This window comes from Charadrius vociferus, unplaced genomic scaffold (genome assembly GCF_000708025.1).
Source record: "Charadrius vociferus isolate BGI_N301 unplaced genomic scaffold, ASM70802v2 scaffold436, whole genome shotgun sequence".
In the NCBI taxonomy this organism is placed as follows: Eukaryota; Metazoa; Chordata; class Aves; order Charadriiformes; family Charadriidae; genus Charadrius; species Charadrius vociferus.
The window spans coordinates 1920139-1933174 of record NW_009649187.1 but is presented as its reverse complement, the minus strand read 5'-3'; the positions used below and the strand labels follow the sequence as shown (position 1 = coordinate 1933174).

Genomic DNA, 13036 nt, shown 5'->3' with positions numbered 1-13036 from the left:
GCGCGGTTCCCCGCAGGCCCCGCCGCCGGGAGGAGGGCCTGGGCGCAGTGCTGAGGGGGGGGATCGGAGCGCTGGGCCGGCCCCCGTGTGCATTCGGCCGCCGTCGCGGGGCTGTGGCCGTCTCCAGGCGCGACGTTGCTCTCGCGTGGCTCATCAGCTGTCACCCACGCGGTGGCGGTTGCTGAGTGGCACAAGTGGCGTCTTGTTCCTTTCTTCTTTCTTTTTTTTAGTTAAAAAAAAAAAAATCACCAAACAAAACTAAACCTCAGCTGGTGTTGGGGCCGTCTGGACTGAGGTTTAGTCTGTTCATGTTGTGGCATGTGAGCTCCGACAGGTGACATATGTCCGTGGTACTGTTTCCATTGATTTCAGCAGGCCTGATCATTCTTAAAATTCCACACATGAAGGCTATCTGTCAGATAACAGGAGTTTCTAAGCTTTTTGCATTCTTATTTTTAACAAGTAGACTTTGTTAATTTGTAACTTAGATACACAAACAACTGACGTCACAGAACAACTGCTTTCACTGGCGGCAGGCCAGAAGATTCTTTCCCACCTTTTCAGACAAAGACCTGACTCAGACTGTTGTTTTCCTGTTGTTTGTTTTGATTTGATTATGGTGTTGGATGTAGGACCCCAGGGCTGGCAGGCTGCAGAATGCAGCAGCTTCTTTTCGGCTAAAAAACATGGATAGTAATAAAGTTAATTGTTTCTTCATTGAATTGTTTTGGAAAGGGTTTTTACTGTCCTTTGCTCACATTCAGTGGACTTAATAGGTCTAAGTTCTTGAAAGCCCCTTCAGGACAGCCGTGTTTCACAGATTTGAGAAACTTGATCAACAAGGGAGCCAAGGAGACTCTGTGTTTCCTGTCAGAGGAAAACAATTTTGCAGCTTTTTATATGCAGCAGTCCTGCCTGTTCACTAATAAACTCTGGACTTCTAAACAAATGAGTATTCATTCCAGCGTTTTGAAGAAGTGAGGGGTTTTGAGGTTTTTGTTTGTTTGTTTGTTTTCTTTTTGTGCCTAAGGTGTTCGTCATGGGATACAGTGATCTAGTTTATCTCTCTGGACAGGAGTGATCTCTCTTGACTTTAAAAAATGGAACTCCAGATCTGTAGAAAGCTTTTTCTTTCAAAAATGCATAGCAATAAGTTAATGTAGTTGTTAGACCTCTAACGTTGAACATGTTGGTGTGCAAATGGCAGAGGCCGTAACCATGCTTCTGTCTACTTCAGACTTGATACAGAGAAATTAATTTCTCCTCTTAGAAGACTGTTAGCAGATGCTGAAAGTTTTTGGTTAACATTTGACACAAAATATTTGTGTAATATCTTGATTTAAGACTATTCCACTGTTTCAGGTAAGAACTCCGCTGTTGTCAGCCTACCTGCAATAGACTCGGTGTGAAAGATGGACATGAGTAACTCTGGATTTTGGGGTCATTGTTTCTGTTTTGTTTTGCTTTTCCTCCATTATTCACAGTTGGAGTAATACTAGCTGCTTTTGTCTTCTGTCTCTAAAGGAGTTACGTTTGAGGAAGTAAAAGCAAAAGTCCACTGTATTCTTGCTTTGTTTAGCCTAGGTGTGTATTCTTGGAAAGTAGGTTACAAAACTCTGACTAGTTTCATTCAGTTTCAAGATTTGTTTTATGGAAGAGGTGGAGCTGAAATATGAAGATAGGTTTTGTATTGCCCTTTCTGCTTTTTTTTATTGGCATTCTGGCATCTGAACTTGGGTTTCATCTTTTAAGTCTTTTTCCAGATCTTACCTAGTAATTTAAAGAAATAAAACAAATTCCTCTTTTTCCATGTGTCATTTTATGAAGGTGAAGTTTAAAATATATTAAAAAAAATACTGCAAGCTCTTCGTGGGCACATGTCGTTATTAGAAGTAATATATATTGGGATCTTGGTGAAGGTTGCTCTTTGTAGTACACAATTGTGTATGTGGTAGATAAGTTGTACTGAAGCTTAACTCAGGAGCTTGCCACCCTTCGCAACGTAATAGGCTCAGTCCTCTCTCACCATAAGCTGCATATACTTCTTCAAGTCAGTCTTTTCGTCACAGTGTATGTCAAACTTGAAAGTATCACAAGGTTTTAGGGACTTGGCAGGAACCAAAATGCCCTTCTTGCAAACTAAAATTAATCGAAAAAATGAACACCTGGGGCAAGGAAGAAGAATCGGAGCTCAGGTGTTTCTGTTAGCTTTTCATGCTGTCAAAATTAGGTAAATGTCAATTATGACACAACAGGGGCTGTAAATAAATAAATAAATTTTTTAAATTATATACAGTTACAAGTTTCTATTGTGATTAATATTCAGGATTTGTCTGCTAAAGGTTTGTAACTTTTTGGGGAGCAAGTGCAGTAAGCTACTTAGTTCTCATATATGGTGGAAGAGTGTCAGCTGAAGGTCCTGAGTAGCCCTTCTGCTTTGCAATAAGAAGTAAAGCGTTCATGATGATGAGACAGTTATCTTGCACGATTGCAAGCTGTAATACCATTTAGTTGGTCTTTTGATAGAAGCTCAAGAGCCAAAAAGAAATCCCACCCCTTAAAAATGACAATGTGATTTTTTTTTAAGTGTTGAAATTGTTTTTGCAGCAGTGGAATAATGGTAGAGGAACTGTTGCAGTAGGTAGTAGCTTCCTTCCCGGTGTCAGCAAAGGCTGTCCTCCTTCCACTCTCAGTGAAAACACAAACGAGGAGGGAGAGACTATCATACGGAGTTTGGCTACCTCCTCTGTACACATACATCCTTTAGACAATAATGAGAAAATACTTCCTCTTTCCATATATGGTGCCCGCTTGTTCAGGTGCTTCCACGAGGAAGTAAGGAATCCCTACTGTGCACTCAGTGCTGAAAAGAAGTTACAAAAATCGGTGTGATGCAAATGAGCCCATCTCAACATTAAAATAACTACAGGTAGTTTAGGAGTGTTGCTATACTTACGGTGTTTTCTGGATGCAGGCTTTGCGCAGAGAGAAGGTATGGGTTGCTCATGAACTGTATCTGATTGAACCTATGTACTAAATAGAGGGCATCCAGGTGAATTCTTTACGCCTATAATGAGGTTTACTACAGCTGATTATCAATTATGGTATTGATTCCTGCTAAGGGTGGCAGTTTACATTCGAAGGCATGGCTATACATCAAAGCTTTAATGGACAGGAATGCCTTCTGTATGAGAATGAGTGATGTTTAGCTGCCAGACGTGTAACTTCTGGACAGAGAATTTGATCAGAGGCTTTTCTAACATAACTGATGCAGTTCTGGAAAACATTTTTTGGCACTGAAAGAAGAAGATACCAAGTAGTCTGTTATTAAATAACAGCTTTCATGATGTGCTTGCAGGACTCTGGCACTTGTAAAAGGTCTCATCCGAGTAGCTCCTTGAAGAATTTAGTGAATTCTGAGTATACATTCCAACTAGAAACAATTTTTTTATTTTTGTAAAGATGTAAGAAAAATTCAGGAGGACACATTTAAGAAAAATAACAATCTATAATAAATAAATTTTGCTTTCATAACTAGATAAGAATGAAAAATATGCTGCATATAATTTACTATACAGACAATATGATTGTGTAGGTACTGTTATTTTTTTGGCAGCAGAAATATGCATACATGTGCAGTGAATATGGCTTGCTGTGCTTGTGCAGATAAATTGGTTTTGCATGGACGATAGGTCTGATCCAGTTCTCATCTCAAGTGTGCTGAGCTCCTGTTCTCTGTTAGGACAGGCAAAGTGCCTTCTGTTAGTTACAAAATGGGTAAATGTAATGTTGAGACTCAAAAGTGAATTTGTTTTACAGTATGTGGTTCTATCAAAGTCAAGGTGCTAGCAAGCTACGATTTGTATTATTATTAATGTATTTTGAAGAATTGAAGCGCATCACCAGTATAGTCTTGTGACTGTTACTTGAAAACACCTTGGAGTTCATTCTGGGATTAAAAATTTTCACATAAAGTTGTTTTTATAATGATCAGAAATCTATAGGGGACGTGATTCCTTACGAGACTTTTGTGGGGAGAGGAGGAAGGATAGAATTTAACAGAGGCTTTTCTGAATACCTTTCCTGGCGTCTTTAACTTTGGCATATGCAGCTTGTATACAAGATCTCCTCACAGCAAGTAGGATCCAGAAATTGTTTAATAATGGCAATGTTTGGTTTTTTTGAGCTCCAAATAGCAAAGGTGAAAGTGTTTCTTGTTCCAGGTTTTCAGTTGCTGTCAATCTGGGAGAAGGATTTACTGAGTAGTCAGCTTTAGTGAAGAATATGCTATGAAAAAGTTGAATTGCAACTCAACTAAACCAGAAAAGTTGAGTCACAACTAAAATGCTGACACTTCTCATCTGCCTCTGTGACTGTCGAGGAATGATGTTGTGGTTATTAGGAATCAACATCATTTCTAGGTTACGGTTGCAGGGATTTATACCTGCCTATATTCCATGGATGATTTGTAACAAAGTTTAAATTTGCTACAGTCTGAGCATCACTGGTGTTGGCAACTGTGTGATGATTAAGTCTGAGGAAAAAGCTCAAGACTTCATCTGCACCCAGTTCTTGATATCTTCAGGATATCAAGGTTTGCAACTTGGCCAAGTCCTGCACACAGGGGTTATTTCCCAGAAGGTACTTGGCAAAAGCCTGATAAATACCAAAATATGGCTCTTATCTGCCCTAATAATCTCTGAGACCCAAAGAGACCTTCATGAAACTTTTGAGGGATTACTGTAGGCAGTGGCTCTTGGAACGTAACCAGGTGGGCATAATGGCTACAAGCAGAAGTCCTAAGTCATTCTGGCCTCTTGTGGGGATATTAGAGACAACATATATATAGTTTGATGTTCTGGTTTATTTGTTGTTATATAAATGTGCAAGATACAGTTGAAATTAAACCGTAGTAGCTATAGAATTGGCTTATAAGAGCAATTACTTTATTATCTGTTTCTAGCCCCAAATATACGAGTGAGCATATTTTTTTTTGCTGTCTACGAACTTAACGACAGGTTTGTAAAAAAAGTGCCTCAAAATGTGTAAGAGCATTTTTGTGCTTCAGTCATGACCAAATTTTTATAATCATTTTGGGCATCACTGGAAATAGACATTTTGATTATCTTTAAATTGTGGTTGTGCATACATTCATAATAAATTTATTCAATAGAGAATGGTCTCAGATAAACTTCATAAGTCTCTAAGGGTTTTCTTAAGTGAGCATTTCAAAGATGGAAACTGTGTGCACATTATGTTAATTGTTCCTTAGAAAGCGAATAGCCATGCTTCTAATTTTAACCTGAGAGCAGTGCTGTTTCCGTAAAATACTTTTCATGTTACATGAATCTTTTTTTAAAAGCTTAGAATACGGATTGTACATGCATTGGCTTGTAGCCAGTGTCATCCTTGCTGCTCTCAGGGCTCGTTTATTGGTTCATCCACAAACAGGCTATGGGTTGGCAGAGTACCATACAAAATAGTGTTTGGTTTAATAGCCATATAAAATGACTAAAAAAGAGGTTTTATTATCAGTGTTTTGTTCTTTTTGTTATGTTTTCAAGAAGCTGTTGACTCATGGGAGCCCTATCAAGGTACTCATTGTTCCTGTAATCTTGAATATTATTTTTCTACTGATTTTAATCTAATTCTTAGGGTTTTCAAAAATATCCTCAGTGTGTAAATGCTCCTTTAGCAAAGAATGATTGTTATTTAGAGTGGTTACTGTTAGGTTTGTTATTTTAATCTGTGTATGTGGGATAGGGAATTCTCTTACCCCACCCTGACACCTTTCCTCCCTTTATCTCTTCCAGGTTTTGGTCGGAAGGATGTAGTTGAATATTTACTTCAAAGTGGTGCCAATGTCCATGCACGAGATGATGGAGGCCTTATTCCTCTTCACAATGCTTGCTCCTTTGGTCATGCTGAAGTTGTCAATCTTCTCTTGCGGCATGGTGCAGATCCTAACGCTCGGGATAATTGGAATTACACTCCGCTTCATGAAGCTGCCATTAAGGGCAAGACAGATGTCTGCATTGGTAAATTTCTCCCACTCTTCCTGTGACTGACTCATTTCTTTTCACTGTGAAAAATCAAGAACCTTTTAAAGACCATTTTTATTCTATAGAGCTATGGCTGGTAGAAGGATTAAAACTAAAAATCTTTCATAAACTTTGAATTCATATGCTGGTTTTAGAGGAAACAAGTTTTGAGATCTATTTTTGATAATTGCCTAAGTATAAAGGTTCACATTGACATCATGGGGAAAGCTTTAGAGTGATGTGATAGAGCCAGATTCTCTTCTACTTCAGCCTAGACTCTTACGCTACCTTCTGCTGCTATTCATAGTGCAGTGGAAAAAACAAAACTGGTTGTAATAATGGATTTGTTCTGTTTCTGTGTAGCAGTTAAATTAGTTAAGGATAGGAGCTAAACTTCAATGGTATTGACTACTTGTTTTGCCTACACAGTTCTTAAGAGCTAGGAAGAGGTAGAAAATTAGATCTGTGGTCAAGAAACTAATTTTTTGATTGTGTGGTTTGCTCTTATTTACTTTATTAAGGAGCGCATCTGGATGGTTCTGTATATATAACGTTGTCTGTTTGTCCCCAGTATGAGTGCAAGATGCGTGGCATGCTACTGCTCTAGACAGTTTATGTCATAGTCACTTGTGGATTTGAGACAGTGTGCTCTGGAGCTGATGTGAAATAGCCACTGTGTTTTTGTGGTGTGTCAGTTGCAGTCTTTCAACTGAGATTGCCTCCTGCCAGCCTGTAATTGTTCCATTTCTGCTCTGCTTTTTTCTCATAAAATACGTCTGGGCATGTTTCACCAGTTAAGCTGTTCACAAATGACATTAAGGAATTCTGACATTAAAAATTTGAGATGGGAAGTTAGGATCAGAAACTGGATGTTTCTTTTGTTGCTTGTGGCTTACAGTAGTCATGCGTCTCGGAAGCCTTGTCTTATAGAATTTCCTTATGCAAAACTTTGGCATTTTGTAGTACTGCTGCAGCATGGTGCTGAACCAACCATCCGGAACACAGATGGAAGAACAGCTTTGGATTTAGCAGACCCGTCTGCAAAAGCAGTGCTGACTGGTAAGTGACAATTTTTAGATTACGTTATGACTAATAACAGTCAAGTGAATGTAAAGCAGTATTTTGGATTTTGTCTTTCTGATATTAGTTTAACTTCTCTCTGTCTCATAATTCTCAATAGAAAATCCCATGTTGCCTTCATCATCTCAGTCATGGGATGTGTTCTGGATAGTTTATTGTGCTAGGTCAGTAAGTTTAACAACTAAATAAACTCCCTTTTGTCTTCCAGGTGAATACAAGAAAGATGAACTATTAGAAAGCGCCAGGTATGCGTGTTTGGAAGTTATCGGGAATTTCGTTATGTTTTCAGAATTCTATGTAGTGAATATATGTATTGGCTTTCGAGATGACAGTCCATCTAGATGCTAAGCTTTGGCTGTTAGCTGTGAATAAAGCTACAAAAATAGTTATATAAGTGTATTTTTGCTTTCCCTTTAATGCTGACAGTACAGAAGTGAATGTATTACTTCAGAACAGATTTACTGAACGTTATAGCAGGGAAAAATACAAAAACATAATAAGCCTCTAAAAACTGGAATAAAAATATTTCTTCCTATCTCGTATCTTGTTTTTCAGGAGTGGAAATGAAGAAAAGATGATGTCTCTTCTTACACCGTTAAATGTTAACTGTCATGCAAGTGATGGCAGAAAGGTATTTTTGTTTAAAACTTCATTTAAAATTATTTCACTCAAATGTTTCACAGTTGTTTGACCAGATTTTAAGAATGTTAAACATAGAATCTATGTATTTTCTTTAATATATGTGGAAAATAAGACTGTACCTCTCTAGCAGCTAGCTGATTTTTTTGTTGTCTTTTAACCCTAAAAAGACTATGTAGGTATTTCCATCTAGGAGCGATAAACAAACACCTTTTCAATTGGAACCTCTGCTTGACTTTCATATCTGCAGTGATAAAGAAGGGAGCCCTTTTCATAGATTTTTCTTGTTATCGCAAAGAGATACGCATAGGCCCCTTATCTGCCATCTACCCTAGGCAAGTTATTGCTGCTGTTTCAGGAGCAAGCTATTCCTAACTATAAGCATTAGTAGAGAACTATGTGAAAAATGTTCAAAATCTCCATTCTGAAAAATCCTGACAGTCTCCTGGGTTCAGCCCCTAGCCTACCACAAGTTCATATTAGTGAGTAACAATTCTTGACATCCTTGTTCTCATTGAGTATGTGTACTCATTCACTTAAATTTTGTTCAAATGAGTTTCCCTGTTTAAGGCTTTATGATGAGATATTGGGATTTCCAAAACACCTATGCACATTTATTTTCTCATCTTCTAGTTAGGAGACTCATCCTCTAGGAACTGTACAAATCCAGTTCAGTTGGTGGGTTTGTAAAGGAAGAGGGTAAGATTGCTCTTCACTAACGTGTAGCTCTTCCCTTGGTGCTGCTGGTGGGTATGCTTGAGTAGGTTTGCTTTTGGAAAAGATCACAGAGCAGTTACCTGACTGCTCGGTGGAGGGTGAGAATTTTTAGAAGAGAAGTTTGTTTCCCCCACACCTCACTAACTTACTGCACTCAAAGATGTGGATAGCAATCTCTCTTGATAATTTCTAAACTTTAATCTATTGATTGGCAGGGAGACCTCTTTATAATTTAGCAGTCATTGTTTCTAATGGCCATCTTATTTCCCCTTTCACAAGGGACGTTGTTTGTCCCAGCAAAGTAATTATAGTTATGGTAGGCTAAAAGACAAAAATGGACTGCAGGACTCAAAAATCCTTTAAAAGGGCCTTTATTGCCAGAATGTGTCAGTGATGGAGTAAATTGAGGATTTGTGTTTATGATGGATGACTGCAGGAATAGTGAGTAAACAATGGACGTAGTTATCAAATGTCTGATTCAAGCACTCTTTTTTTTTTTTTTAATGTAGCAAGTATTTTAAGGACTTCAGTAATTAGTACTGTTAACAAGTTTTGAAAAAAAAAATATAAAATTAACCTTTGATTTTGTGTTACTGATTATTTCTACATTCTGTCATTTCAGTCCACTCCTTTACACTTAGCAGCTGGGTATAACCGTGTAAAAATAGTACAGCTCTTACTGCAACATGGGGCTGACGTACATGCTAAGGATAAAGGGTAGGTTCATTTTTCCTTTGTTCAGAATAAACAGAATTTGTTAAAAATTGAGATGAAGTAAAGAATAGTAATACTGTTTTAACCATGAATAAAATAGTAATACTATTTTAACCATTTTTTTAACCTGTTATGACAAAAATGCAAAGTGTACAGGCTTAAGACTTGTGATTCACTAGAATCCAAATTGAGCTGACCATAGAACATGTTGCCTTTTAGGCATCACTAGCCAAATTATTTACCTCTTGTTTACTAAAATGCATTCATATACCACTTTGAAATCAGCAAATATTCATATGATTGAATCAATCTTAATTTTTTTCTACTTTTAAGTTTCTGCACTGCTTTTTGAAAAGAATGTTATAAAAATTGAAGATTTGTTCCCCAGCGTTTTTATTTGGACTACATTTTCAAGCATTTGGTTATTATGTAAGGAAATGTAGTGAAATACAGACATGCTAAGTTTATGTAGTTACATAAAATATAATGAAACCACTATTTTTAAAGTGTCTATTTATTTACATTAAAGATTATGGAAAGCAAACTCTTGCTCCTCCTTTTTCCTGGGATCGCTTCACAGCTACATAAATAGCTGCCTGATCAGACAGCTTTAATTGTCCCCTTGGGGTTGGAATTCACTCTTGTCATTTCTCCCTTACTATCCCAGAGTGGAAGAATTCCCTTTGGGCAATTGCTCCAAGACCACTGGGTTTGAGAGAAGCTGATGAAGCTGGCCTTAAAACCTCTGTAGCTCTGCTCTTACTGTAGAATATTGTACAGTTACTTAATACATTAGCCAGTAAGACTTCTTTACTTTCTAAGGGAGAAGATAATCTTTCAGCAATGTTCTTGTGAAAAAGAAATAATTAATGTCACTCCTGAAAATCCCCTGCAGATAGGTCTTCCTGCTTAGGGTTCTGAGTCTGAGCAGAACCATTTCATTTGCAGTAAGGCGGTGCAATTAATTTCTCATCTTCTGATTATTTAAAATGTTTATTGTTCTGAAACATGCAGATGGATTTTCTGTGTTCTTCTCCAGCTTCTTATTTCCTCTCAACTTCATTTCAACATCTCTGGTGTTATTTTTTGTTAAATGTTCAAGGTGCAACATTGTGCATTGTAGATGCATTTGGAATTTAAATACGCGTACTAAGAAAATCACCCTCCCCCTTTCTCTCTTATATAGAGATTTGGTGCCACTTCACAATGCCTGTTCCTATGGTCATTATGAAGTAACAGAGCTTCTAGTAAAGGTTGGTCTTTGAAGAGATTAAATTGCATGTTACTAGATAAGAACATTTTATAATAGACTAATGCAAGTTGCATTTTTTTTTAATTTTGTATTTAGATTTACAAAACTTAAAGAATGATAGATTGCTTATGCTCTACATGTTAGTTAGTGATTAAGTTGGAGCTACAGAATCTTCTGCTCGCAAAGAAGCTTTTTCCTTATAAATGTGCTTACTGTTTTTAACTTTCTGTGCTCCAAAGTTGAATGGGTTTTGTACCACCAAGTAAGTACTTTTTATCTCAACCTTCCCCCCGTCACCCAAAAAAAAGCACTGAAACCCCCCCTAAAACTGAGCAATATTGAGTTTGACAATAGAAAAATATTTCAGAAGACAGAGTATGAAGAGATTTTTGGAAAGAATACTGGTAAATATCGTAAATGTTTTAAAATGAAAGAGTAATCAGTCTTTCGAGGGAATGAACTTCAGAATGTTAGTTCTGGCCCTGAATTGTAGCCTTCACCCCAAAGAAAGAAAAATATGTCAGTTTTCATAATGTAAGTGAACTCTCACAACTGAAGTGGCTTATCTGGCTTATGTCAACCTTGAAGATAAAGTATGATGCACATTAAACTAATGGCTCAAAGATGTGGCCTGCAAAAATTTGTTTTGTCCACCAGTGGGCTTTCCTCAGCTCCTGCGGCAAATCATGATCATTATAACAGCTGGGGATGTTCTGTTATATAACTCCAGGTGTTTGGATCCTCAGGGAATAGCTGTTGTTGTTCTATCCTGTATGTCTCAGTTCCCACTAATTCCATGTGTCTTTCTATTTGTTTAGCAAAAATTAAGCAAAAAATTACTAAAATAAGCATATATTGTAGTAAGTATAAATAGTCAAGATTTTTTTTTTTTACTTCAGAGGCCCATTGTAAAGTGAATCTTTACAGTTGTGGTACTAGACAAAAAAAAACCCTCTTGCCTAGACACTACTGCGTGTCTTAACTGTTAAGCTAGAGTTGTATTCGCTGTTGGGTTTCCACTCCAGTGAATCTTGAATTATTTTTTGCAAAGCACTACAGCTTTAACAGGAGAAGTGGGAAAGAGCATGTTCTGTCAGACTGGCTTACAGAACTCAGGGTGCATACAGGCTGTTACTGGAGAAGCATTACAGATACTAATCATCCAAGAGCATTACTTGCAGAACCTTGTACTTAAATGTTTTGAATTGAAGTCAACTTTGAGTGCCTATCGCCTGCTGGATATCTTGGCATTCATATCTTGGGGGATATTCACAGAACACATATTTATCTTAGTGCTACTGTTCACTCTGAACTTTTTCCTAGAGCAATAAGAAATAGGAGCTTGTTCAAAGGTGGCTTGGAGTATATGAATTAGGCTCTTTCTTCAATTTGACCTGTAGCAGAGCCACTGTCCTTTTAGAGACGCCGGAGAAAGCCTGAAGACTAGCTGCCCTTTGGCTTTTTTGAACATACCTGTGAGACACCAGAGGTTTAAAAACTTCAGTGTGTTGAAATGTTGCATTATATTGAAAATGAATGTCTGGAGAATGTCTTGGATGCAGTTTGCACACAAGCATTGATTTTAATTTTTTTTATTATTATTTTAACCGTCTACTGCGTTGAAACTAATGACAAAAGTCTTTTTCTACTGCTCTGGTTTTGATATTGCATCTTTTTTACCCCTTTCCCTTTCAAGCATGGAGCATGTGTGAATGCAATGGATCTGTGGCAATTCACCCCTCTGCATGAAGCAGCTTCTAAGAACAGGGTGGAAGTATGTTCTCTTTTGTTAAGTTATGGTGCTGACCCAACACTGTTGAACTGTCACAACAAAAGCACCATTGATTTGGCTCCAACACCCCAATTAAAAGAACGATTAGCATGTGAGTATAAAGTGAGATCAGTTCTACAGTTATAGATTGTAATGTGTACTTAGGTTCCTTAGACAGTGACCTGCCAGAAATCAGATTTGGAAAATTTGCTTATGCTTTCAAGAAATTGTGCAATGTTGGACAGTGCGTTTCGCTGTGTATAATTTGAGATTGCTACATTTTTGGAATGTAGGCATTTAAAATAATTTTATTGTCAGTTCTATAGTCATGTGGTTGTGATGGGTTTTGTAGGTTTTCTTCCCTGACTACACGCTTTCCCTCACGACCTTGCTAGTACGCTTTCATTTTCCATACTTGCTCCTGTCATTGCATCAAGACTGTTGAAATACTCATTTTTATTCTATTGTGTTTTGTTTGAAGAAAAGAAAAAACATAACTGTTTAGAATGCTGAATATGTTTGAGTATGACACAATCGCTGAAAGTTCAAAGAGGTTGATGAAAGGCATTGATTTTTGTCCAGTAAACTTAAGGAGTTGAAAAGAATGCCCTCAAATTCTGTCCTTCCGTGGTCAAACAATAACTTTCTGGGATATGTACAAAAATTACTAGTAAATACCACATTAGGTTTCATGTTAGCATCTACAAATGGTTTTCCAAAGACAGGTCAGAAGTAGAGATTTATAGATGCTTGAATTGGTACATATGCGAAGAGTGGAACCTAGAACAGTGGTGAGTGAAATAAATCTTGTTCAGCCAGTTT

General features: G+C 37.5%; 1 protein-coding gene across 1 annotated transcript in view; it reads left to right on the top strand.

The window, feature by feature from the left end:
* The first annotated feature begins 5752 nt into the window (after positions 1–5752).
* The window catches only part of TNKS2 (tankyrase, TRF1-interacting ankyrin-related ADP-ribose polymerase 2), a 24650-nt gene continuing 17366 nt past the window's right edge, over positions 5753–13036 (top strand). Inside the window, exons 1-7 of the mRNA XM_009888800.1 lie at positions 5753–6038; positions 7005–7100; positions 7330–7366; positions 7677–7752; positions 9100–9194; positions 10378–10444; positions 12140–12326. Of these exons, the coding sequence (XP_009887102.1) occupies positions 5753–6038; positions 7005–7100; positions 7330–7366; positions 7677–7752; positions 9100–9194; positions 10378–10444; positions 12140–12326 (844 nt within the window). The remainder of the gene's footprint in view (positions 6039–7004; positions 7101–7329; positions 7367–7676; positions 7753–9099; positions 9195–10377; positions 10445–12139; positions 12327–13036) is intronic.